This window comes from Miscanthus floridulus, chromosome 18, assembly GCF_019320115.1.
Source record: "Miscanthus floridulus cultivar M001 chromosome 18, ASM1932011v1, whole genome shotgun sequence".
NCBI classification, from domain to species: domain Eukaryota; kingdom Viridiplantae; phylum Streptophyta; class Magnoliopsida; order Poales; family Poaceae; genus Miscanthus; species Miscanthus floridulus.
In genome coordinates this window covers 1,548,354-1,572,042 of record NC_089597.1, presented here as the reverse complement: position 1 = coordinate 1,572,042, position 23,689 = coordinate 1,548,354, and the positions used below count along the sequence as shown (strand labels likewise).

Here is a 23,689-nt window from a genome sequence, read left to right as displayed (position 1 = left end):
GTTGACGAAATCAAAAACTAATTGCACAGTTTGGTTGTACTTTGCGAGACGAACGTTTTGAGCCTAATTAGTCAACGATTGGACAATTAGTACCAAATAAAAACAAATGCTACAGTACTACTACAGTAGCCTAGAAAATCCGGCGGCGCCGATTCGGTGGCCAACTAAATATGGCCTAAATATGACTCATGGTTACAACAGTAGTTTCCTTATATTTATGTCCCTTCTAGCACCCCTTTTAGTATCCACTTTAACTCTACCATAACCCCTAATACGACTCAAGTCCCTCTGTAACCAGACTGCACAAATATTTGACACATGTGTAATAGAGCAAAGTCCGCACGCTCACTGCTACACCGCTACCTAGTGCTCGCTTCCAACCATAGTCACCACGCTCATGAACGATGCATTTGTCCCTGGTGGGATAAGCGTGCGTGCGTGGTGATAGGAGCACAGGGATTTTGGCCGAAAATGGTCAGAAACGATATATGAGTATTCCACAATGAATCCTCAGTAAATGGAATCTTCAGGTCTTGCTTTCATGCCTAGGGAGTACGATAGAGGCGAACTACCGAAGCCAATGCGGCATCCATTGTTTCTTTTGAGTTTTGATGCATGTGAGACTTTATCTCCTCATGTAGAAACTGTTTCTTTGTTTTCCCTCTCTTTCTTCAATAAATTTCTTGCCACGTTACCGAACTGCTTATGTTGTAGGATAATTATACACTACTACACATATAAAACTATTTTGGGTGGAGCATTGGGAGTGTCCTAACTCCTAATATATGGCAAATAGAGTCATTCACATGGTTCGATCTGGCCGCACGGCTTCCTTGCTCTTACTCTATCCTTCGATACAGAACTGTTTTGCGGTTAAGGTTTGGTGCAATACGTACTGCAAGTATAATTCACAATTATTTGAGCTGTAGTACAGCATGTTCCAAAAGATGAATTAATAATCTCAGCCCACTGTTCTGTGGCAGCAAGCACGAGCAACTCAGCCTCTGGTTGAATACATCTCAATCGACGTTGCTGATTCAGCAGTTCACGCTAGCTCACCCCTCATCAGAAGGAGACCACGGTTGTTGGGGCCTAATGTGTGGACCTCAAGCTCTGCGTGGGGACAAAATGCTTCAGCGGAGAACGGACATAGTGAAAACTGCCTACTGGAAGAATAAGTACTTCATCTCCTGATACCTCCCAATCTCATTGTTCACTTCATTGTGCAACACCCGACACCCAGGTCTCGTGCTCTCGTTGGTGTTGCTAGTGAACAACTTCCTCAGATGGCATTTTATAGAAATGAACTTGGTCTTTGTATCTACTCCTGTATAAATGTTTAGGCCCGGTTTAGTTTCTAAATTTTTTTTTTTTGCCTCTTACAGTAAAGGAGCATGTCTAGACACATGCATGGAGTACTAAATGTAAACGAAAAAAAAAACTAATTGCACAGTTCTTGGCAAAATCGCGAGACGAATCTTTTAAGCCTAATTAGTCAATGAAAAGCCTCAAGTGCTACAGTAACCCCACATGTGCTAATGACCGATTAATTAGTATCATTAGATTCGTCTCGTAGTTTCCAGATGGGTTCTGTAATTTGTTTTTTTATTAGTATCAAAAAACCCCTCCCGACATCCTTCCGACACATCCGATGTGACACCCAAAAATTTTCACCTCCCCAACTAAACACACCCTTACCTTAGCATTTTGTTGAAACTTGGGGCGTACTCTCCTTGATGACTACACTTTAATCCAACCCGTGCAAAGGCTGCAACTGCAACCATGTGGATGCAATTGCAGCAGAGCCATGTAAATAAATTTGGATACAGAGTCTGCTCCGTGTCTCAGTATCAGTTTAAAGCACCGTAGCTTAGTCGGAGGGCAAAGCAGTGCTGGTGTGAGACTAAAAGGGGCATTTGCTTTGTTGCTTTGGTTTAATGTATACAAGTACTAGCGTACATGTAACATAATAAAACGATGCTGGTATGTGATATCTATGCATCAAATTAAAATATATTTATGCTCTTAATCACTTGTTGAATGGAGAGTTTCACAACTTAATAATAAAAGTTTTAGATACATTATATATATATTTTTATAATTTTAGTCGCCGATGAACTCAGATAGTTAACATTAATCACTACAAAGTAGTATAAGTAATAATCAGTTATGCTGTCACTATTGATCATCATAGTCAACAAAAAATGGTTATTAACCATGGATTGTTGCATCTAACTATGTACTGCCTTGCTAATAAAACTCTTAATATGCAGATCTATATACTAGTATAGATTCATGAAGTTATTTTATTTATCTCTGCCAGCTCTGCGTTTATGCTATTTCCTTCCCATACTGCTACATCCACTGATCCACATGCTGGAAGAAATGAAGATCGAGTTGTTGGCAACTGACCGGGATTGTCAGTTCGACGGTGAAAGTTAGGGGGATACAAGAGAAGTTGGGTCAATGGTACGAGTAGGATTCACCGTGTGAAGAGGACGGTGGACTCCAGATTAACCGCGATCGACAAGGGTTCAGCACAATTTTCATGCCTTGCTGCATTATCCCTTGCTTCCCAATCCTATCGCTTGACACTATCCACACTGCTAGTGCTAGATGGTACTGTGTAGGTGTAAGATTCTTGTGGCATGGCTAGAGAAATCAGGAATCAACTCACATGGACAATTGCATAGATGGTAGCAGTATACTACCCGCAATGAGGAACTCAGGAAAACATTAGGGCTTCCTACTCTGTTTTTATAAGTCATGAGAAGTCGGGCAATATAATGCACCTGGTTTGACATGGTTACACCATCATTCAGGTCAATTGATTTACTCCCTCTGTCTAAAAAAATATGCATATTGTTCTTCGATGAGTCAATATTTTTTAGGTTTGATATTTGTATCTTCAAATTAATTTATTATAAAAATGTATTTCATGAATAATTTAAGGATACTTATTACGTATTACAAAAATATATTTCATGCTCAAATTTTTAAAAAATTAAGTCATTTGAAAAATGAGAAGTGTATTTTTTTAGGATGGATCAGCTCCAAGAAAATGTGGCCATGAACTCTTGACCGATCTAAGCTCTGCAGTTCATTTAGTGCTTACAAGTTAAAATATGATACTAAATGAAATTATAAATCCAAAAGTTAAAATATGATAATGATCGAAAACGGTCATAAATGATGTCAATACTACAGAAATGAGCCCGAAACCCCTTTCATTCTCGCTTTTATCCCTAAGGCCTCGTTCGTTTCTACCGGATTGGCCCGTTCCCAGGCCCGTTCCGGGTGGATTGCTGCGGCCCGTTTCTAATCCGGATGGGAACTAGAATATGGGTTCGTTTCGGGCCGGTCTGGAACAAAAACTGGCCCGGAACCAAAACTGGCTTCTCTTTTCCCGGTCTCCATGGCCCGGAACGGAACCACACCTCCTACCATCCGGATCGGTGCAGGCTCCCTGTCTCCACGACGCGAGCACACGACGACGCAGCAGAGGCGACGGCGGGGCGGCGCGGGGAGACCGCGGGGCGGCGTGAGGTGACGACAACCCTACGTCCTCCCCCTTCCTCGTCCTTCTCACCGGTGATTCCCTCGCTCTCCCCTTCGTCCTCGTCCTCTCTCCCTCCTCTAGGGTTCTCTAGGGTTCTTGGATCTTGTCTCTAGTTCTAGTTGAGAGTCCTGGTAGTAGGATGGTGATGATGATGATCAGTTCGTGGGAGTTAGAAGTGGACGCCTATCTATTTCTACTGATTATACACATCATGTTCATGCATCATCTCGTCACCTGACGGGTACTAGTGATCAGTGATCAGATCAACAACCCCCTTCTATGTACTAGTTGTTTCTATGTACCAGTTGTTTCTATGTACCATCTATCTATCATATTCGTATCAGCTTCTTGATAGAAACTTGTGTTGCTAATGCTAAACATGATTATTCATTCTAGCAATACCATATTTATTAACATAGCAATACCAGATGGTCTCTTGTTACTGGTATTATTATCTAAATGATGTCTTGATTTGCCAAATGGTTTCTTGTTACTTGTAGTCCCTCCAGCACCATTTAGAGTTGGACACTAATGGCCTCTGATGTGCTGCTGCCACTCTGATGGTGTGATAGCAACAGTAGTACCCAGCTGCATGCTTGTGCACTTATTCTATGAAGATGCTAATCTCCTTTTCAAATACCCATTTTGATTGTGCACTCTGATTTTCAAATGGCATCTACAGTGGTTACTACTTTAATTTTAGTAGTACTCGTTGCTTGCTTATTATCCTTGTAGTGCATATAATTTAATTAACTCCGGGCTTATACATGTACTATTGTATTTTACCTATAAAAGAATTTTCAGTTCTATATTTTAGAACTTGTTGCGAGATCTCATAGTATAATTTATACTATGATCAGCAGGACTATTCCTATTTTGGTTAGGAGCTAGAGTTAATGGATTATATATTTTGATTTGCTCTTTTTTGTGAACACACGCCAGGGAAAGGAATGTCCCTTTGTTTCAGTCTGTAGTGAAGACTGAAGTTGACATACCTAGCCTATTAGCTCACTTTGTTACTTGTATTATTATCTAGATGATGTCTTGATTTGCCAAATGGTTTCTTGTTACTTGTAGATCTCTCCAACACCATTTAGAGTTGGGGAAGGTGAACCTTCGCCTTCTTGGGATCCGGTACCAACTCCAAAAGGTACTCCAAACGCTTCTATATGACTATAAGTTTATATATGCTTCTATAAGACGACTATAATCTTTATTGCAGCTTCTATATGACATGGTCAATAATATAACTTTTATATGACATGGTTAATAATATTTAGCTTCTATATGACTATAAAATTGTATGCTTCAGTCCTACAACACGTCTCTCACTACGAGATCGTATTAGAAAGAGGAGGGAGGAAGAAGACGATGACATGATGCTATTTATTTTCCCCGCCTTATATCTTATGAGTTCTGCTAGAGGAGGGGAAAAGAAGAAACGTCATACTTCGGAAGAAACAGGCGAGGTTAAAGTTCGAAGACTCCTTGAGGGACATGTCAAGAACTGTCAAGTTGCATTTAGGATGGAACCACGCATCTTTAGAGAATTGGCAAATTATCTTAGAAGCAAAAGGCTTGTTGTTGATACTAGGATAACTGTGGAGAAGTTGGGTTTCTTCCTATACATGTTAAGTCACAACGCCTCGTATGAGGATCTCCAAGTGTTCTTTGGGCACAGCAATGACACCTTCCATCATCACATCAACCACTTCTTCAAGGTGGTCATTCCCGCTCTCTCTCGCCGTTACCTTCAAGCTCCTGATCCTAATCAAGTGCATAAAAAATCCAAGACAATCCTAGATTCTATCCTTTTTTCAAGAATTGTCTAGGTGCCATTGATGGAACTCATATTCCTATTTCCATAGCCTCTGAGAAAGCTTCTCCTTTTAGAAATAGGAAGGGCATACTAAGCATTAATGTGATGGTGGCATGTGATTTTGATCTCAACTTCACTTTCATTTCTAGTGGATGGGAGGGATCGGCTATAGATTCTAGAGTGCTACGATCAGCTATGAGCAAGGGCTTCCAAGTACCTCCAGGCAAATTCTATCTGGTTGATGGAGGGTATGCAAATACTCCATCTTTTCTTGCTCCATATCGAGGAGTTCGATACCATTTGAAAGAATTTGGGGCTGGACATCGAAGGTCGTAGAACCCAAAGGAGCTCTTTAACCACCGCCACGCACTACTAAGGAACCATGTGGAAAGGGCTTTGGGGGTGCTTAAGAAGCGCTTCCCCATTCTGAAAGTTGCCACATTCCACATGTTGGAAAATCAAGTAAAGATACCTATAGCTGCTTCCATCTTCCATAATCTGATCCGATTACTTCATGGAGATGAGGAATGGTTAGCTAATCAGCCGGATAATATCCCTCCAAGAAACTTTGTTGTTGTACCAAGTGGTGATCAAATGAATGACCTAAATGTGGGTTCAGTACAAGGAAACGCTTTAAGAGACACCATCGCCCAAGAAATGTGGGTTCAGTACCAGCAACATTTAAATTAGTCTTTGAATAGGCTATAATAAGTTAATAAGCTTGTAATAAGCATGGATTGTAATTAAGCAGAGACTTCTTTTTAGTCTTTAAATTAGTCTTTGAATAGGTTGTAATAAGCTTTTGTCATTTATAAGCTTGTAATAAACTTGGCTTGTAATAATTGAATAAGCTTGTAATAAGTGAATAGGCTTGTGTCATATTTGACAGCGATGGTTGGAAAAGGCTCCCCAAAGCTCAATATGATTGCAAGGGCATCACCAAAGTTGCACCGGTTCTTGGGTACAACAAGTGGTATTAAAAAGAAGGCTTCTCCTAAATGCAGTAAGACAAAGAAGACTGGAGGTTCTCGGAGAGGTATGGTGTTTAATTCTCTGCTATTATTGCTGTTATTTCTCTACTATTATTGTTGTTATTTCTTTGCAGTTGTTTGCTACTAAAAAGAACTTTCTTGAAGTAATTCTCTTCTATACAATTTATTCCACCATGTGCTATTATAGTAGTTTTAGTAAACCTGTAACCTGTAAACTGGTATTTCATTAATGTTATTTCTATTTGCTGATTTTTGGTAACCTGATGTCTGTCCATGGTTTACGTAGTAGTAAAGCAAAGAGCGGACTGGAATCCGGCCCTTGAGAAGTCCCTGGTAGACATTCTCCATGAGTATAAAGATAGTGGCTATAGAGGTGACAACGGATGGACCCCTGAAGGGTGGAATAAAATGGTGAAGGAGTTCTATTTGAGGAACAAGTATGTCAACTACACAAAGAGTCAGATTCAAGACAAAGAAGGACAGCTAAAGAAAGACTATAGGATGCTCAAAGAGGCAAGGAGGCAGAGTGGGGCCACCTGGAATGAAGATAGGCATATGGTTGAAGGATCGCCATCTATGTGGGATAACCTTGAAATTGTAAGCTGATTTCTTGAAGTAATTCTATGGATATCCTCATAGTGATAACCTTATATTTGATTAATGGTTCTCTTTGAATGTGCAGACATTCCCTAAAATTAGGAAGTTCCGCAATAGTAAGGCAAGATTTCCACTATTTGATGCTTTGGGAGAGCTTTATGATTTAAGGTTCACTTTCTATAGTTGCAAACAGTGCCAATCAATATATTCTTTCAGCTTCTCACTTTAGTATTTGTCTGTATCTATCTTGCTGCTCTATATTATCCTTCTAGTTGTCATAACTATATTGGTTCTCTTTATACTTGAATTTCATGAAGAAAGACCACTTTCTATAGCTATTTACTTGTTATCGTGTAGGTCATTTGGCTGAAGGTACTTACAATCTAACTTCTCTTGAGCCACCACAAGAGGAAGCACCACTTAGACAAATTCATGATGTAGATGACTTGGACAGCATTGAGGTTCATGAGGTACTAGATGAAGATGATTCAATCATTGAGATACAAGAGGAAGCAAGTGAGGTTGTAGCTATTGAAAGAAATGGACAACGAGGTTCTCTATCACGAGATGAAGAAAATGAGGTCATAGCTGTTGAAAGAAGCAGACAACAAAGAACTACTACTACTACATCAAGCAAAAACCATGAAAAGGAAGAAAAGAGACCTAAGAAGGGTGAAAGGATTGAAGAAATGATGGGGAGATACCTAGACATGAGGACTAAGCAAGTACAAGATGAGTCTGCAGATCTAGCCAAAGAAAAGGAGGTTGCTCAAGGTAATGACTTCTCTATCAAAAGGTGTATATCCGTTTTGAGCACAATGGAAGTGACAAAGGAAGAAAAGGCAAAGGCATTTGCAGTGTTCATCAAGAGCAAAGAAAATAGAGAGGCCTTCCTAAGTGGTTGTGAACTAGATCGAGAAGCAACTTTGGTTTGGCTCAAAAATGCGATGGTCTAACAGGTCAGTCTACTTAATTGCTAAAAACTTGATTTTTTCCTTCTATTAGTTTAGGGGCTCAACTTTTTATTGTGTTACTGAACCGCACACTCCATGACAGTCAAGTAGGGGCTCAATTTTCACTGCACTATTTGTTTAGGAGCTGCTTGCTTACTTATCAATCTTGCTATCTACTTTGTTGCTTGATTTCTGGCTATCATGGTTCCTGTCTTACTTTCCTGAAATGAATCTGTTTTAGTCTTGTAACTGGAGCTGTACATTTTCCTTTTGAAGATAGTGAGTTAGTGACTATGCAGACCATTCAGTAGATTGATAATAGTGCTTGTACAATTTTCTTTTTCTCTTTTTTTGCCAAAGGATTTTTTATAAGTTGCCCAAGGATACCTGCAAGTTTAAAAGGATGTCAAACTTTTAATAGCATCCTAGTTCTTGTATTTGGTGAAATCCTTCTCTTGACATCTAGCTGCAGTCTTTCTAGTAGGCAGAAATACCAGAACAGCATATACCATCAAAGTGAAGGATGTACTGTACCTTCAAAGCATGTTTCATTAATTGCTTCTGTTAATGTTTCTATAATGGCAGCAGCACTGACAGAGGCCCACTCAACATGTTTTTTTGCAAGAGATAGATTAGAGCCTGTGAAGGCACTGACTAGTTTCATAACTAATCAAAGCTTTTAAATTGACATATTGATTCAATTATGCTTTGATGGACTACATCAAGTGGTACTAAAAAGAAGGCGTCTCCTAACTGCAATAGGGCAAAGAAGACCAGAGGTTCTCCGAGAGCTTGTAAATTTTGTAGTATTTCTCTGCTGTTGTTGTCTGTCTGTCCACACATTTAGTGCAGTGTGTATCATAAATCTCATTGATCCGTGATATATCCCCCACCTTTTATATTTCATTTGGCCCTGTTGGCTAATTTGGAAAGCTTGACAAGAACCATACTCAGTTTTATTGTGATTCACCAAATCTTATTGAGCCTACACCCAACTAGTTCAAGGAGTATATCTGCAGTCTGCTAGTAGTAGGTTTGTAATGATGTGGCAATGTCAAACTTAAATGCTATTAAATAATAAAAGGTCATTGTGCTGTTTTCAATGCCTTTTTTGTTAACAATCATTATATAACTGAATTAGATAGCCAAGAGTGGCACACCTATGCTGTTTTCTTATCAGTGATATGCTGGGCAGCAAAAGATGTCCTCTAGGGATTCTGTCATTGACAATTAACTACTTGTCGTACCAACTGTGATTTCTGCTATGTGATTTCTCCTTGTGGTTGTATTCTTGTGTAGTGAGTGAGATTCATAAGATACTAAAGATAGTTCCTAAAGATTCAGTTTCAGTAAACCAACTGTAGAGTTCAGTTTTTGTTCAGTTTTTGATTCTTTGGTGCAAATGACTACTTTGGTTTAGTTTTTGTGCGGCCTGAAATGTTCAGTTTATAACCTATAGCCTTATATCCTTGATCTTCTCTTGTGTAATTGCAGGGTTTCAAGGTTAAGTTCAAGGCTGATTCTGCAACTCAGTGTCCTTACTGGAAGGTCTTTCGGTTTGCACTATCCAAGTGCCATTGTAATGTGTTGGAGACCTTTTCTGTGGGTTTTTTGGTTATTTATTAGAGTTTCTTGTACTGTCCAAAAAGTGCACCATAACATGTTCAAGTTCTCACATTCCATACTCTGCAACTTCTCACATTAGGGCCTTGTACTGTCCAAGTTCTAATGTGTGTGAGTATGCAACAGCAGTGTATGTGTGCTAATTGACATGATAGCACTGCAGGTTGCCATGGTTTTAATTTCTACCTCTGCAACTGCAAGTTCCCATTGCCACACTCTTGATTTCTTGTGTCCTCACTGATGCATTTGTGTGAATCTGAGCTAATAACAATTTGCTACATTTGTGCAAATGTGACTTGAAGCATGGAGGTATCCCCTGGATTGGTTCCCATCCAAAACCGAACACAAGGAAGGGAATACGTAAAGAAAGGGATTTAATCTGCAAGGGGTTTGAGTGACATGGACGAATTCACTCAATCCTTCCCTGGATTGGTTCCCCTGGTGGATTAAATACTTGCCAACTGAACATGGCCTAAGGGAATACGACGTCCATCGCCAATTCATTGGGCTTCAATGCACGTGAAGACTTTGTCTCCTCATGTAGAAACTATTTCTTTGTTTTCCCCTTTATTTCTTCAGTAAATATTTTTTCCACATCACCAATCTGCTTACGTAACAAGGTAATTATTATACATTAATACAAATAGTACATGGAGCATTAGGAGCACAATATAGCAAATTAAATAGAGGCATTCACATGGCTCGATCTTGCCACATGGCTTCTTTGCTCTCGCTCTATACTCTGATACAAACTTGTTTGGTTGTTAAGGTTTGCTGCAAGACTGCAAGTATAAATAATTCACAATTATTTGAGTTTTAGTGCAACATGTCCCAAATGATGAACAAATTATCACAATATAATTCACAATTATTTGAGTTGTAGTGCAACATGTCCCAAATGATTAATGAATTATCACAAGTCAATGGTCTGAGCTCAGCTCACTGTTTTGTGGCGGCCAGCACCAGCACCAGCACCAGCACCTCCGCATCTAGTTGAATACATGCCAATGTCAATTGAAGTTGCTTAAAACTAGTTCATGCTAGCTCACTACCATTGGAAGGAGACCACGGTTGTTGGAGCCTACTATTTAGACCTTGAGCTCTGCGTGGGCACGAAAATGCTTCAACAGAGAACAGCCATGGTGAAAACCTCCAACTGGAAGAACAGTATGTGTAGTACTCGAGTCTCCAGATACCCCCCAATCCCGTTGTTCTATTCATTGTGCAACGCCCAACACCCATGTCTCGTCGGTGTTGTTGATGAAGAACTTACACGAAATTCATCTTTGTATCTACTCCTATATAAATTCTTACCTTAGATTTTTGTTGACCTTGGAATGATGTACTCCTTGGTTTCTCAAGAGCTACCACACTTTAATGCAACTTGTGCAAAGGCTGCAACCATGTGGACGCAATTGCAACAGAGCCATGCGATTAACACTTGGGTAGCGTTTGGTTTGTTGCTTTGGTTTAATGTATACTAGTACTAACATAAATGTAATGTACAACTGTATATGTTAGGGATATGTGTCCATATGCTGACATTTGGGACTAAGCTGTTAGGAAGAGGCATGTGATCGAAGGACAATGTCACACCCAATTTTAAGGATAAAATGAGATGCATAATCTTATGTGCGCCCAGAGATCAGTCACACACATAAACAAATTATAAATAATATCATCACAAGTGTTTATTACATCACGAATAATAAGACATAGTCTTCACACAAATGTAGTGGAAGTATAAAGAAAAATCTCTCACGGAAGCTCCATATCACTGGGATGTCAACTGGTTAACCACAAGTCTAGTAATCCTTAGAAAAGTTGTCATTACCATAGCCATCTATTATCTATCTAGGATTTTGGTCCAAATAATGAAAATAAACAAGTGTAAGTACGCGTTGTACTCAACAAGTGTAACATGGGGTTCATGAGGCTCAAAAAGCTTGACACAGGTTTAACAGCATTCAGCTTTTAATTATCACAATTTTAGCATAAGAGTGGCAACAAGTTGTTTCAATTCCAAAGTAAAACACATGATCAATGTAAACATAAATAATGAATAGCATAAATGGATAATTCTTAGTGATCATCTATTCCATAAATGTTCCAAGACCGCTCATGACTATGAGCATGATTGATATACCAGTTTTACACTCTGCAGAGGTTATACACTTTCACTGTGAGTCGTGATACCCATATGCCTAGGTTTATAACTCCCAAAACACTTCTAAGGTGAGCAGGCAGGGTTCACTATGAAGCCTTTCAAAGGTTCATCTAACAAGTTAGGGCCATTAGATTTACTCGGCAAATAGATGTAGAGCCTCACTTCCCGATGGCACATTTACGTGCAACCTATACTCATAGGGACAGAGACCGCACTATACCTGATTCAGCAAGCCATTCTTACGCCAATAAAGGTAACCACTAACAAGCTAGAAAAGGTCCTCATACTGAGCTAAAGCTAGAGCCATATAGCCCTCACAACTGTACGGTAAGTCTCGGATTATCACTTACAGATAAGTCCTTAGGGAGAGGAATCTGAAGCATTTGGAAAGTAGCTAAACACTCCAGCCCCCTATTTCCAAGTTGCTAAAAAGTTGTATTTTAATGTTTATTGCATATACCATTAGTCAAGTTACAAGATTATGGTTTAATGAGCATTAGCAAAGCCACCCAATGCATATACCATAGGAGACAAGGTATAGGTTCAATTCTAGGGAATCCCTATTAAGGTGACACATGCAATATGAATTAAATGTATTAAAGTTGATAGAAAATAAGGATGATCCCATGCTATACTTGCCTTGAACAAAGTGCTCCTGCTGATCCTGCTCGTCAAAGTAATACTCTTGATCACCCACGAATTGCTCACCGTCTATACTCGATAACCACAGCAACATACAAGCATCCAGAAGCAATCATGCATAGCAAACAAAGGCTATAGATTAGAATAGTACACCAATCAGCATAAAATCAAGATAAAAAGTTTGTAAAATGAATCCACGTCTCACTACGATCACACAGACACGAAGATCATAAAAATCGGAGCTAAAACGAAGAAGTTATGAATTAAACAAGATTTCCTTTAGTAAAATAACAGATTAAATCTAACCTCAAATTTTAAAAGTTGAAAACATGATTAATAGTAGTAGGAACAAGTAGATTATAGAATTACCAACCTAACGCAAGTTGAATGGATCAAATCAGAGTTAAAACAAAGATTTTATGGCCTACAGAAGGTAGTGGCAGTTCTATAAATAGATGAAACTTAATTTTCGAATTTAAATAAATAAAAACAGATTTTTAAATTGAGATCAGGGACCGTGGGTTCTAAATCGATAAAACACAGGGGCTCTTTAAAAAACTATAGGGATGGCGGGTTATACACTTAAAAACTTGGAGGACTCTTTAGCAAAATTGCCCGTGAAAGGGTATCTTTTAATCTGGGCCATAGATCTCAGATCGGATGGCTCAAATGATTGGGAGGGATGGGGTCACTAGCACAGTACCTGGATGGCGTCACCATGGCCGGAATCATCCTAACCTCGCTGGAGTTCGTCGATACGGCAACTTCGAGCATCATTGGTCCAAATAAAAGCATGAGGAGGGAGAGAGGAGTATGGCGAACTCGAAGTGGGGATCGGCAAAGGCTGCAAACAAGCGAAGGCGGTGTTGAGCTTGCTTTGGTGGCTTGAGATGTCAACGTTGCTCCATCGAGCGTGTTTACGCAAGAGGAAGGGAGGGTGTTAGTGTTTCGAGTTGCCACCGATGAGTAAATTTGTATTATTGCGTGTCTGACCCGGATGGTGTGCTAAGAGGACACGAGGTTTATACTGGTTCGGGCAGAATGTCCCTACGTCTAGTTTGTTGTTGCTACTCATGTTACTAGCACCGAAAGTTCATAGTAGAGGTTACAAACAGTCGAGAGAGGGACAGGTCCCAAGTCTCTGGTGGTGTGTGTTGCAATGAGCTCTGATTTGAGTTGAGCTCAGGTGCTATGTGCTCTGATCGTTGGTCCAATCGATTTGAGTTGAGTCCGATGTCCCCTATTGGGATGCCCTGCTTCCCCTTTTATAGGCCAAGGGAAAGCAAGGGTTACAATCGAGGAAAAAGGGGAGAACAAGAGGAAGAAGTCCTTCAGGATCACTGGGTCCTTCTTCTCCTTTATGTGGGTCCCACCGACCCCTGTAGATGTCAATAGGGATAGGTTCTCATTGCGGCCCTATCCATCACTAGCGCCATGTGTAGGCGTCTTCTGTCGGTCTTGGCGCTCCACTCCATCTTGGTGGACGTCATGGTGAATTGACGCGCCCATCAGTGTTTGTACAGGGGTTAGGCAGAACAGCACCAGTACGCCCAACACTATTCCTGATGTGACCTCCTAGGTATGACCCATCATGGGTCGTGGGCTACATTGAGGTGGACCAGTCACTTCCCTAGCGTCAGAGCTTTGACCCAGGCCCATATGCTTGGACCTAGAGTGGTTGGCGGTGGTATGGGTCTCCATCGGGCGAGACAGAGCCCACGGCCTCAGTGTCAGTCGAGGCAGAGGCAACCCTTAGGGGTTGGGTGAAGTGGAGCCAACCCTCGAGGGTTGGGAGAGGTGGAGACAGTGGCCTTGGTGTTGGCCGAGGCGGAGCCAACCCTCGAGGGTTGGGTGAAGTGGAGCCTATAGTCTTGGTGTCGGCCAAGGCGGAGCCAACCCTTGGGGGTCGGCTAAGGCGGAGCCAACCCTTGGGGGTCCGGCAAGGTGGAGCCCACGGCCTTAGGGTTGAGCGAGGCAGAGTCCTCTCCCAGAGGTTGGGCGAGGTGGAGCGTAGACCCAGGGTTGGGTGAGGTGGTGCTCGTAGACTTAGGGGTCGGGTAAGGCATAGCTCGTGTACCTAGGGGTCGACAAGAGCTATTGTTATGCTCTTGACCGCTCGGATGAATCAATGTTGATGGTTATTAGCTCCTCCTCTTTGGGTACCCTAGTATTGGTCCCCAACAGTATCCCTCGAGCCTATGGAGGAGTAGAATACTCCTTCGGAGGATTTTCCAAATGGGAGGACTCTGAGGGCCCTAGCCTTTTTTGTTGCCCACGACATATCCCAGGGACGGTGATTCCCTCTCCTCGAGGTCAGTCCCTTTGTGGGTTTGGCTATGAGATTTGGTGGGTCATTAGCTGGCTAGTTCGAGTGGAGTCCTGGCATCCCATTCATGGGGATCCAGCTTAGGTTAGTTTGGTGATTGACACCAAATTCTTGGTGGTCGATCCGTATAGTTCTCAGGTCCGTTCGACCGGTCCCGAGGGCTATGTGCCTTTCTTTAAGGAAAAACCATGGATCATAACTGACCGAGACTCAAACATTAGCCAAGATGCCCATGGCGCTCGTGTGCCTAGGTACTGGCCGCTTGTGGGCCCATCTCTTTCCATCCCTTATTCTAAGGGTGCCTAGAGCAGTTGTCGAAACTGTCGATGGGCCAATCCTTCGAACTCCTAGGCCCAGGTAGGCCATGGAGGTGTTTTTGATCCGTATCCATCTTACTTGTGATGAGTCGTGGCCCATCTAGAAAGGTGAAACATTCAGTGAGCTTTTTGAGGGAACAGATAGAGATTGCGTGCGCACTTCCCATGGTGGGACATTATGGTAGATCGTTGCAGGCGTAGAGATCCAGGTGGATGATTGGTTTTCTCGCATCCATCACCCCTATAAAACCAAAGGGTTTGCTCCTAGGGTTCTATACCTTGCCTCCATGGCTCCGTAGCCACGACCACCACCACCAATCGCCTAGGGTTTCCCGTCTCTGTATCCTTGCCACCGTCGAGCTTGCATCTAACCGTCCCCATCTCCAATGGATCTATGGTGCCACTCCAACATTACCTTCTAGTGCATGGAAGGTCTCGTCCATCATGGTCTTCTTTGTGCACAGACCTCAGTGGAGGAGTGGTGCTTCCTGGTGAGGAGGAGCTGCCATCGCCGCCCGATGGCTATGTGGTGTCGTTTGCCCACTTCCATGAGCATGGGTTTGTGACCCCCACCCACAAATTTCTTTGGGGGCTGCTTCATTACTACAAGATCAAGCTGTAGCACCTCAATCCCAATGGGATCTAGCATATGGCGGCATTCATCACCTTGTGCAAGGGATTCCTAGTGATTAGCCCCCACTTTGATCTGTGGAGGCACTTCTTCTCCATCACCCTCCAAAATAAGCGGGAGAAGAGCGATAGGCAGGAGTTGCATATGTCGATGGGGTGCGTCGGCATCCACCTCCAGAATAAGAGGGTGACTGTGTTGTCGGCTGGTCTGGCACCGCCCGTGGTGGCGCCTATGCCCTCGGTGGGATAGGTAGGCGCGAGGGCTCAAGGGACGCCTTCAGAGGTCATAGAGCAACCTGCGATGGAGGCAATACCACTGCCAATGACAGGGTGGATGGGACTGCATACCGTTCTCATGGTGCCGACCATGGTAGGTGCGACACAACCGATCGAGGTCCCATCGACATAGATGGGAGTGGCAGCGACTGTGATAGGTGGGGCACAGCCGGATGCAACTTTGGTGGTGCCAAAGGCACCAATGCGACCTGGGCCACCGGTGGCCTAGGTGACGGTGTCTGGCGTTGGCCGGAGGTCGTGGTGTTGGGAGAGGGATCAACATCCATACCACTGACCCCTTCCATCATTGGGGGAGTGTCCTGGTGGGGACATCATGGCAAGGAGTGTAGGCGGTGATCGAGGCCGGCGGGGAGCCATCCCTGGCCCTAACATCAGTGAGCCCCTACTCCAATGTTAAAGTATGGAGGATCCAACATCGATGCTCTTCACTCTCGATGATGCCACGGAGAGCATGGAGCGGGAAAGCCTTGACGTGGGGATCGCGTATGTGCTCGAAGCCTTGGACCATGCTTGGGGTGCCTTGCGCGATGTTGTCATTCCTTCCGGCCAGGTATTCTCTTGATCTTGCTTCTCGCCCTTTTCTTTCTCTATATATTTTTTGTATTCTAACCATCATCTCCTTTCAGTCTCTTATCGCTTGCAGATGAGGGAAATCTTGGTTCCTTCATGATCAGAAGGAAACCTAGGACCTCCTCATCAAGGAGGCGTGGCTACATGGGGAGGTGATCGCTTAGCTTGTTGCCACCTAGCAAAGGGTGGCTGAGCTAACTCCCCTTACCGAGGAGGCAGATAATCTTCAGTCACGGAAGGCTGAGGCCCGTCATCATGCTGACGAGGCCAAGAGGGCGTTCGAGGCCCTATTGGCAAGATCATGGAAGGACGACAAGGAGGCCACCAAGGTCAGGAAGGAGCAGGATGAGCTGCTCTAGAAGGACGCTAAGACCCACTAGTGGATCCTCGACCTTCTAGCCGAGGTCAAGAAGGAACGGGAGCTGAAGCTAGGAGCCAAGGAGAAGCTCACAGCCTTGGAAAAGAAGGTGAGTCTGGATGCAATGGCCTTTGCCCGGCTACGCAAGGAGTGGGATGAGCTACTCCAAACTGCGGAGAGGCTCTGCTTGGAGCATGGCGTAGCTCGCAAAGAGTGCGACTAGGCCTTCCGAGAGCATGACCAGGCCTACCTCAAGCACGACGACGTGCAGTAGAAGGTTAGCTCCCTCAAGGCCAAGCTTGGAAATGCAATGGCCTAGAAGCTAGAGGCTGAAAGTGTTTCTGCTAGGCTAGTCGTGGACCTTGTTGAGGCGAGGAGGAATCTTCAAGCAGAGAGCGATGAGCTTGGTATCCTAAGCGCCACCCTCAGAGTGGTCTGCGATGACCTAGAGGTAGTGTGGTCAAAGGGGACCAGTTTGCTCGTGGCCCATGCCATTGAGATCATGACATGGGTGCGCCAGCTTGAGAGGAATGCCCTTCGCGCTAGGGTCAACCAATGCTTCACAATTGCTAGTTCGCATTACGAGGACAGCATCGGCCTAGAGATGATGAGCCTCGGCTTTGCGCCTAGCTATGAAGCCCACAAGCTGGAGGAGATGGAGACGGCGGTGGCTCCCCTTTTGCAGGACCTGGCGGATAGGATAGAGAGCATAGTTCTTCCCCAGAGGGGTTAGTTAGACAGATAGGTTGGGGAATTATTCATGTAATAAGTGGACAAGCTCTGATCTCTCTGTACTATCCAAACAAACTTATCATTTTGTTTCATTTGATCAAATTTGTTTTTCCTTCCTTTTTATGTGTGAAAGGGGCGGTCATGTGTTTTGACCCTTCTGTTTGTTAAAACCATAGGGCCCGAGGTGTAGGAGTGAAACTCTGATCATACTAGTGAGCAAGAGTGCCATAGCCGCAAGGGCGTAGGTTTCTCGTATTCCAACTAGCCATGCTCAATCATTTGTTTCCACGAACCTTGCCACTAGGTTTAACGTGAGGAAGGGGTTGGGCACGGTGACTATTTTAGAAAAGGGTGTATATATGCCCTTATCAGCCCTCGAGTGAGACCCGATCCCTTGCCGTTGTTGGGGTCGGGTGTCACTAAAGATCAAGGAGAAGATAGCAAAACTAGTAGGAGAAAGTGTCTCTTGTTTTCACACATACCCCCTCCCTAGGATCAGAGCTTTCGTTCTATGACAGCACGTTTGGTCTCCTTGTGAGTCCAACTTTCCTCGAGCCCCCGCGCATAGCAAGGGTGCGGTTGAGGGTCGACTCACCTTTGTGATTGTTGTCCCGTCCATGGTTACAGCAATCGGAGGGGTTGAGCTAATGTCACTTGCCTTGATGGCTCGAGTGACGCGCTTGGTGAGCTCGCTAACAGGCACGTTCGAGTGGAATCTGGGTCCATCATTTGGGATGGGTCGGCAAAGCCCTCATGTGGCTTTCCACTCCTCCTTAACCCGCCTTCTAGTAGATGCCCGAGCTGCTCTGGAGGGTGACTCAGATGGCTCGATGACCTCCCTTCAATGGGATTCTATGGGCTTGGCTCGAAGTTAGGATCAAACGAGAAGGTTGAGATGACCCTGTCTGCTTCTAAGTGAGTCGGGCGAAGGCTGTTAGGGCTCATCTACATCTTCTCCCCTGGCTCTTCAGAGGGTGACTCAGATGGCCCGATGGCCTCCCTTCAATGGGATTCTATGGGCTCGGCTCGAAGTTAGGATCAAACGAGAAGGTTGAGATGACCCTATCTGCTTCTAAGTGAGTCTGGCGAAGGCTGTTAGGGCTCATCCGTGTCTTCTCCACTGGCTCTTGTTCGACGCGAGGCAGCCTTAGTCCCTTTGTGGGCCGACCTCCGAACCCTGGTCTCTTGATTTAGGGTCGAGTGGCTCGAGCCCTCGAGCCCCGTGGGGCTTGGTAGGGGTCGGCCATGTATCATGCATCACACCATCCTCGGTTTCTGTAATCAGAGGGCTAAGCTAATGATACTTGCCTCGATGGCTCGAGTGTCACGCTCGGTGAGCTTGCTAATGGGCATGTTCGAGTGGAATCTAGGTCCATCATCTGCTGATGGGGTCGACAGAGCCCTCATGTGGCATTCCACTACTCCTTAACCCACCTCCCAGTAGATGCCCGAGCCATTCCATCGGCTCAGGTGGCCCGTTGGCCTCTACTCAATGGAGATTCTATGGGCCTAGCTCGAGGTTAGGATCAAAATGAGAAAGGTCAAGATGTCCCTGTCCACTTCTGAGCGAGGTCAGGCAAGGCCGCTGGGGCTCATCTTAGTTTTTCTTCCCTACCTCTGTTTGATGAGAGGTGGCCTTGATCCCTTTGCGGGCTGGCCTTCGAACCTCGATCGGTTGTCGCTCATGCCGAATGAGACGACTACCGCTTCTTGACACGACATGAAGCATTGTGATGCAGCAATTGCATATGCAATGCTTGGATGTATGGGATGAATGAATGTATGAATGCATGTATGAGAATGGATGAATGAATAAATGAATGAATGAATGTTTGAATGCATGTATGGGAATGGATGAATGAATGATCACGCAATGGAAAAGAAAAGTGGGGGTTGGTAAAGTTACCTCGATGGCTCGAGTGACGGGTTTATGGAGCTCTTACCGGATATGTCCGTGTGGGGTCTGGGTTTGATGTCTGTGATGGAGCCAGCATAACCTGCATGAGGCATCCCACTACTCCCTATCCGTCTCTTGATAGTGACCCAAGCCCTTCGATCAACCTGGGTGACCTGCCAGCCTCTCCTCGATGGAGATTCCATAGGTGAGCCCATCCAAACCCTTCCCAAGAAGGTGGAGGCTAAAGCTCAGGGTGCGCGGATAAAAACTCTGATAATGCTGGTGAGCAAAGACGCCGTAGCCATCGGGGCGTAGGTGTCTCGCAGTCCGATCAGTTTTACTCTGTACTTGTCTTCACACACCCTGCCTCCCATTTTTTAACGTGAGGAGGGGTCAGGCATAGATGATGTCTACCGAATAGACACTCTTGCTAGCCCCCGAGCGAGGCCCGACCCCCTACCGTTGCTGGGGTCGGGGGCTCGGTAGCGAATTTAATGTGTGTAAAATAAGGGTGACCCATCTCTTGGCAGCGGCTTTGAGCCATTCGATCGACTTGGGTATAGGATTCACCTTGATGGTATAAGTGATGGGTTCGAGGAGCCCTTACTAGATATGATCGAGCAAAATCTAGGTCCATCGTTCGTGATGGGGTCGGTATAACCCACGTGGGGCATCCTGCTGCTCCCTACCCGTTCCTCGGTAGCGGCCAAGCCATTTGATCGACTTGTGTTACTCGCTGGGACAAGACTTACTGGATATGATTGAGTGGAATCCGGGTCCATCATTCATGATGGGGTCAACGTAACCTACATGGGACATCCTGCTGCTCCCTACCTGTTTCTCGATAGCAGCCAAGCCGTCCGATCGACTTGTGTTACCTACTGAGACAAAACTTACCTGCAGAGCTAGAGGATGAGAACATCCTGTGCAAAAATTTAGTCAGGCAGATAAGCCAGGCAGAGAAATTGTAATGAATGGACAAGCTCTTAAATTTCGTTATAGCAAAACAACTTTTTAGCCCTTCTCCCCTTTTTGTATAAAAAGGTTAGTGCATTTCGACCCTTTTCGTCGTTAATGTCGTAAAGCTTAGGGTGCGGGTGAGCAAATTTTGATCACGCTGGTGAGCAAACGCACCATAGCCACTAAGGCATAGGTCTTTCACAGTCCGACCAGTTATACTCAGAGTCTGTTCCTGCAATCCTAGCTCCTAGTTCTTAATGTGATAGGGGGTCAGACATAGAGAATGTTTGCTAGGCGGGCAGACTCTTAAATGTGTACCGACTCTTTCCGTGGCTAAGGCCAAAAAGCCAAGATGTGGAAAGAAACTTTGATTACAGTGTGAGCAAAGATGCCATAGCCGCCGAGGCATAGGTTTCTCGTAGTCCGAGAGCTTTACTCAGCGTTTGTTTCTGTAAACTTCACTTTTGGGTCTTAATCGTGAGAAAGGGTTAAACATAAAGATTCTCTACCGGATATGCATGCTCTTATTAGCCCCCGAGTGAGGCCCAACCCCCGCCATTGCTAGGGTCAGGTGTGACTAAAGGTCGAGGAGTTTGATAGCAAAACTGAAAAGAGGAAGTGTGCATTTATTAAGGGTAAAAGCGAGGTAGTTGCTTGATGTTCCAAGCATTGGTGAAGACCTCGCCGTCGATGGTCTTGAGCTTGTAGGCGCCTGGCCAGAGCACCTCTATGATGACATACAGTCCCTCCCATGGCGGTGAGAGCTTGTGGCAGTCCTTACTGCTCTAGACGAGGCGAAGGACCAGGTCTTCAACGTTGAAGGCCCGACCCCGCACTAGACGACTGTGGTACCATCGCAACACCTACTGGTACTTGGCCGAGCGGAGGAGGGCAACATCACACACTTCATCCAGCCAGTCCATCGCATCCTCAAGGGACATCTTGGTTCCCTGTTCATCATACGCCCTGACCCTTAGTGCTCCATAGTCAAGGTTGGTCGGGAGGATAGCCTTAGAACCGTAGTCATAAAGAATGGCGTGTAGCCAATGGCTCGGCTAGGAGTCATCCTTAGGCTTCAGAGAACCACAAGGAGCTTGGCAACTCATCATCCACCAAACTTGTTTAACTAATTGAAGATCCTAGGCTTGAGGCCCTGTAGGACCATGCCGTTTGCACGCTCGACATGCCCGTTCATGTGGGGGTGCGCTGCGGCGGCCCAATCAACCTAGATGTGGTATTCATCGCAGAATAGGAGGAACTTCTTTCCGGTGAACTATGTGCCTTTGTCTATGATGATAGAGTTTGGGACTCCAAAGCGATGGATGATGTTGAGGAAGAATAGCATGGCTTACTCGGACTTGATCACGGAGATCGGCCGAGCTTCTATCCACTTTGTAAACTTGTCTATGGTGACAAGAAAGTGGGTGTAGCCCTCAGGTGCTCTTTTGAGAGGTCCGACCAGATCAAGACCCCAGACCACGAATGGCCATGTGATGGGGATTGTTTGGAGCACTTGGGCCGATAGGTGAGTCTGTCGAGCATAGTACTGACACCCTTCGTAGGTGCGCACAATCTGCTTAGAATCGGCTACTACGGTTGACCAGTAGAAGCCTTGTCAGAACGTGTTTCTAGCCAGGGTTCTAGGCATGGCGTGGTGACCGCTGATCCCACCATGGATATTGCTTAGCAAATGCTTCCTCTGTTCGATGGGGATGCAGCACTACAGGATCCTAGTGTGGCTTCACTTGTAGAGTTCACCCTCGACAAGGACAAAGGACTTGGCATGATGCATGAGCCGTCGAGCCTCCATTTTGTCTGTCGGTAGTGTCTCATGGAGGAGGTAGTCGAGGTAGAGCGTCCTCCAGTCGACTAGAGGGTCAGGCTCTATTGCTGGGTCTTCTTCGAGCATCATGACTTTAGGGTTAGATGGAGCTGACGGTTGGTCAGCCTCTAAGACCTAGGCGAGTGGCCCATCACCAGCTTGTTCCAGTCCCTCGTAGCGAACCGAGGGCTTGTGCTGATCACTAGTGAAGATGCCCATTGGTGAACCGAGGGCTTTTGCCAGCACGTCGGCTGCCTCATTGAGACACCTCGAAATGTGGTTGAGCTTGAGGCCATCAAACTTGTCTTCCAGCTGGCAGACTTCTCGGCAATATGCAGCCATCTTGGCATCATGGTAGCTCGACTCCTTCATGACTTGGTCAATGACCAGCTAGGAGTTGCCTCGGACATCGAGGCATCAGATGCCCAACTCGATAGCGATGCACAGGCCATTGATGAGCACCTCATATTTGGCCACATTGTTGGAGGAGGGGAAATGGAGGTGAACCATGTACCTTATGTGTAGCCTGAGGGGCAAAATCAAGACTAGCCCCATGATGGCGCCTTTCTTCATCAATGATCCATCGAAGTACATCATCCAGTACTCTTGGTTAATGATCGCTGGTGGCATTTGGACCTCGGTCCACTCTGTAATGAAATCAGCCAACACCTAGGACTTGATGGCCATCTGGGAGGCATTCAAAATGCCCTAACCTATTAGCTTGAGCGCCCACTTCATGATTCTTCCTGTGGCATCCTGGTTTTGGATGACCTCACTGAGGGGAAGGATGTCATGACTATCACTAGATGTGACTCAAAGTAGTGGCGTAGCTTCCTCATGGCGATGAGGACAATGTATAGGAGCTTCTAGATTTGGGGGTAGCGGGTCTTAGAATTAGATAGGACCTTGCTAATGAAGTACATGGGGGCAATATACTTTGAGGGTGTGCCCCTCTTCTTCTTGCTCCACTACTAGGGTAGCGCTGACTACTTGCGTGGTGGCCATAATGTAGAGCAGAAGGGGTTCTCCATCGGTCGGAGGAACCAGGATCGGGGCCATCGTCAGAAGCTGCTTGACCGTGTCAAGTGCCTCCTGGGCCTTGGACATCCATTCAAAGTGGTTGGACTTCTTCAGAAGATGATAGAGGGGGAGACCTCATTTGTCGAGGCATGAGATGAAGTGGCTGAGCATGACGAGGCACCCTATAACTCGTTGTACCCCCTTCATGTTCTAAATCGGGCCCATCCTTATGATGGTTGAGGTCTTCTTTGAGTTAGCTTTGATGCCGTGCTCGGAGACGATGAAACCAAGCAGCATACCCCTCGGGACCCCAAAAACACACTTCTCGGGGTTGAGTTTAATACCGTTTGCTCATATTTTTGTGAAGGTCTACTCAAGGTCGGCTACGAGCTGGTCAGCCCATTTGGA

The 23,689-nt window shown here is 45.0% G+C and overlaps 1 protein-coding gene and 1 pseudogene across 1 annotated transcript; both read left to right on the top strand.

Annotated features, from left to right (window-relative positions):
• Positions 1–3,415: 3,415 nt before the first annotated feature.
• LOC136521217 (uncharacterized) lies at positions 3,416–6,068 on the top strand (annotated as a pseudogene).
• Positions 6,069–6,269: 201 nt separating this feature from the next.
• On the top strand, positions 6,270–16,851 carry LOC136521214 (uncharacterized). Its single transcript, XM_066514923.1, has 8 exons — positions 6,270–6,414; positions 6,657–6,967; positions 7,053–7,130; positions 7,324–7,741; positions 9,220–9,269; positions 9,415–9,476; positions 16,322–16,472; positions 16,672–16,851. Exons 1-8 carry the CDS (start codon positions 6,270–6,272, stop codon positions 16,849–16,851), a joined length of 1,395 nt encoding a protein of 464 aa, XP_066371020.1.
• Positions 16,852–23,689: the final 6,838 nt, after the last annotated feature.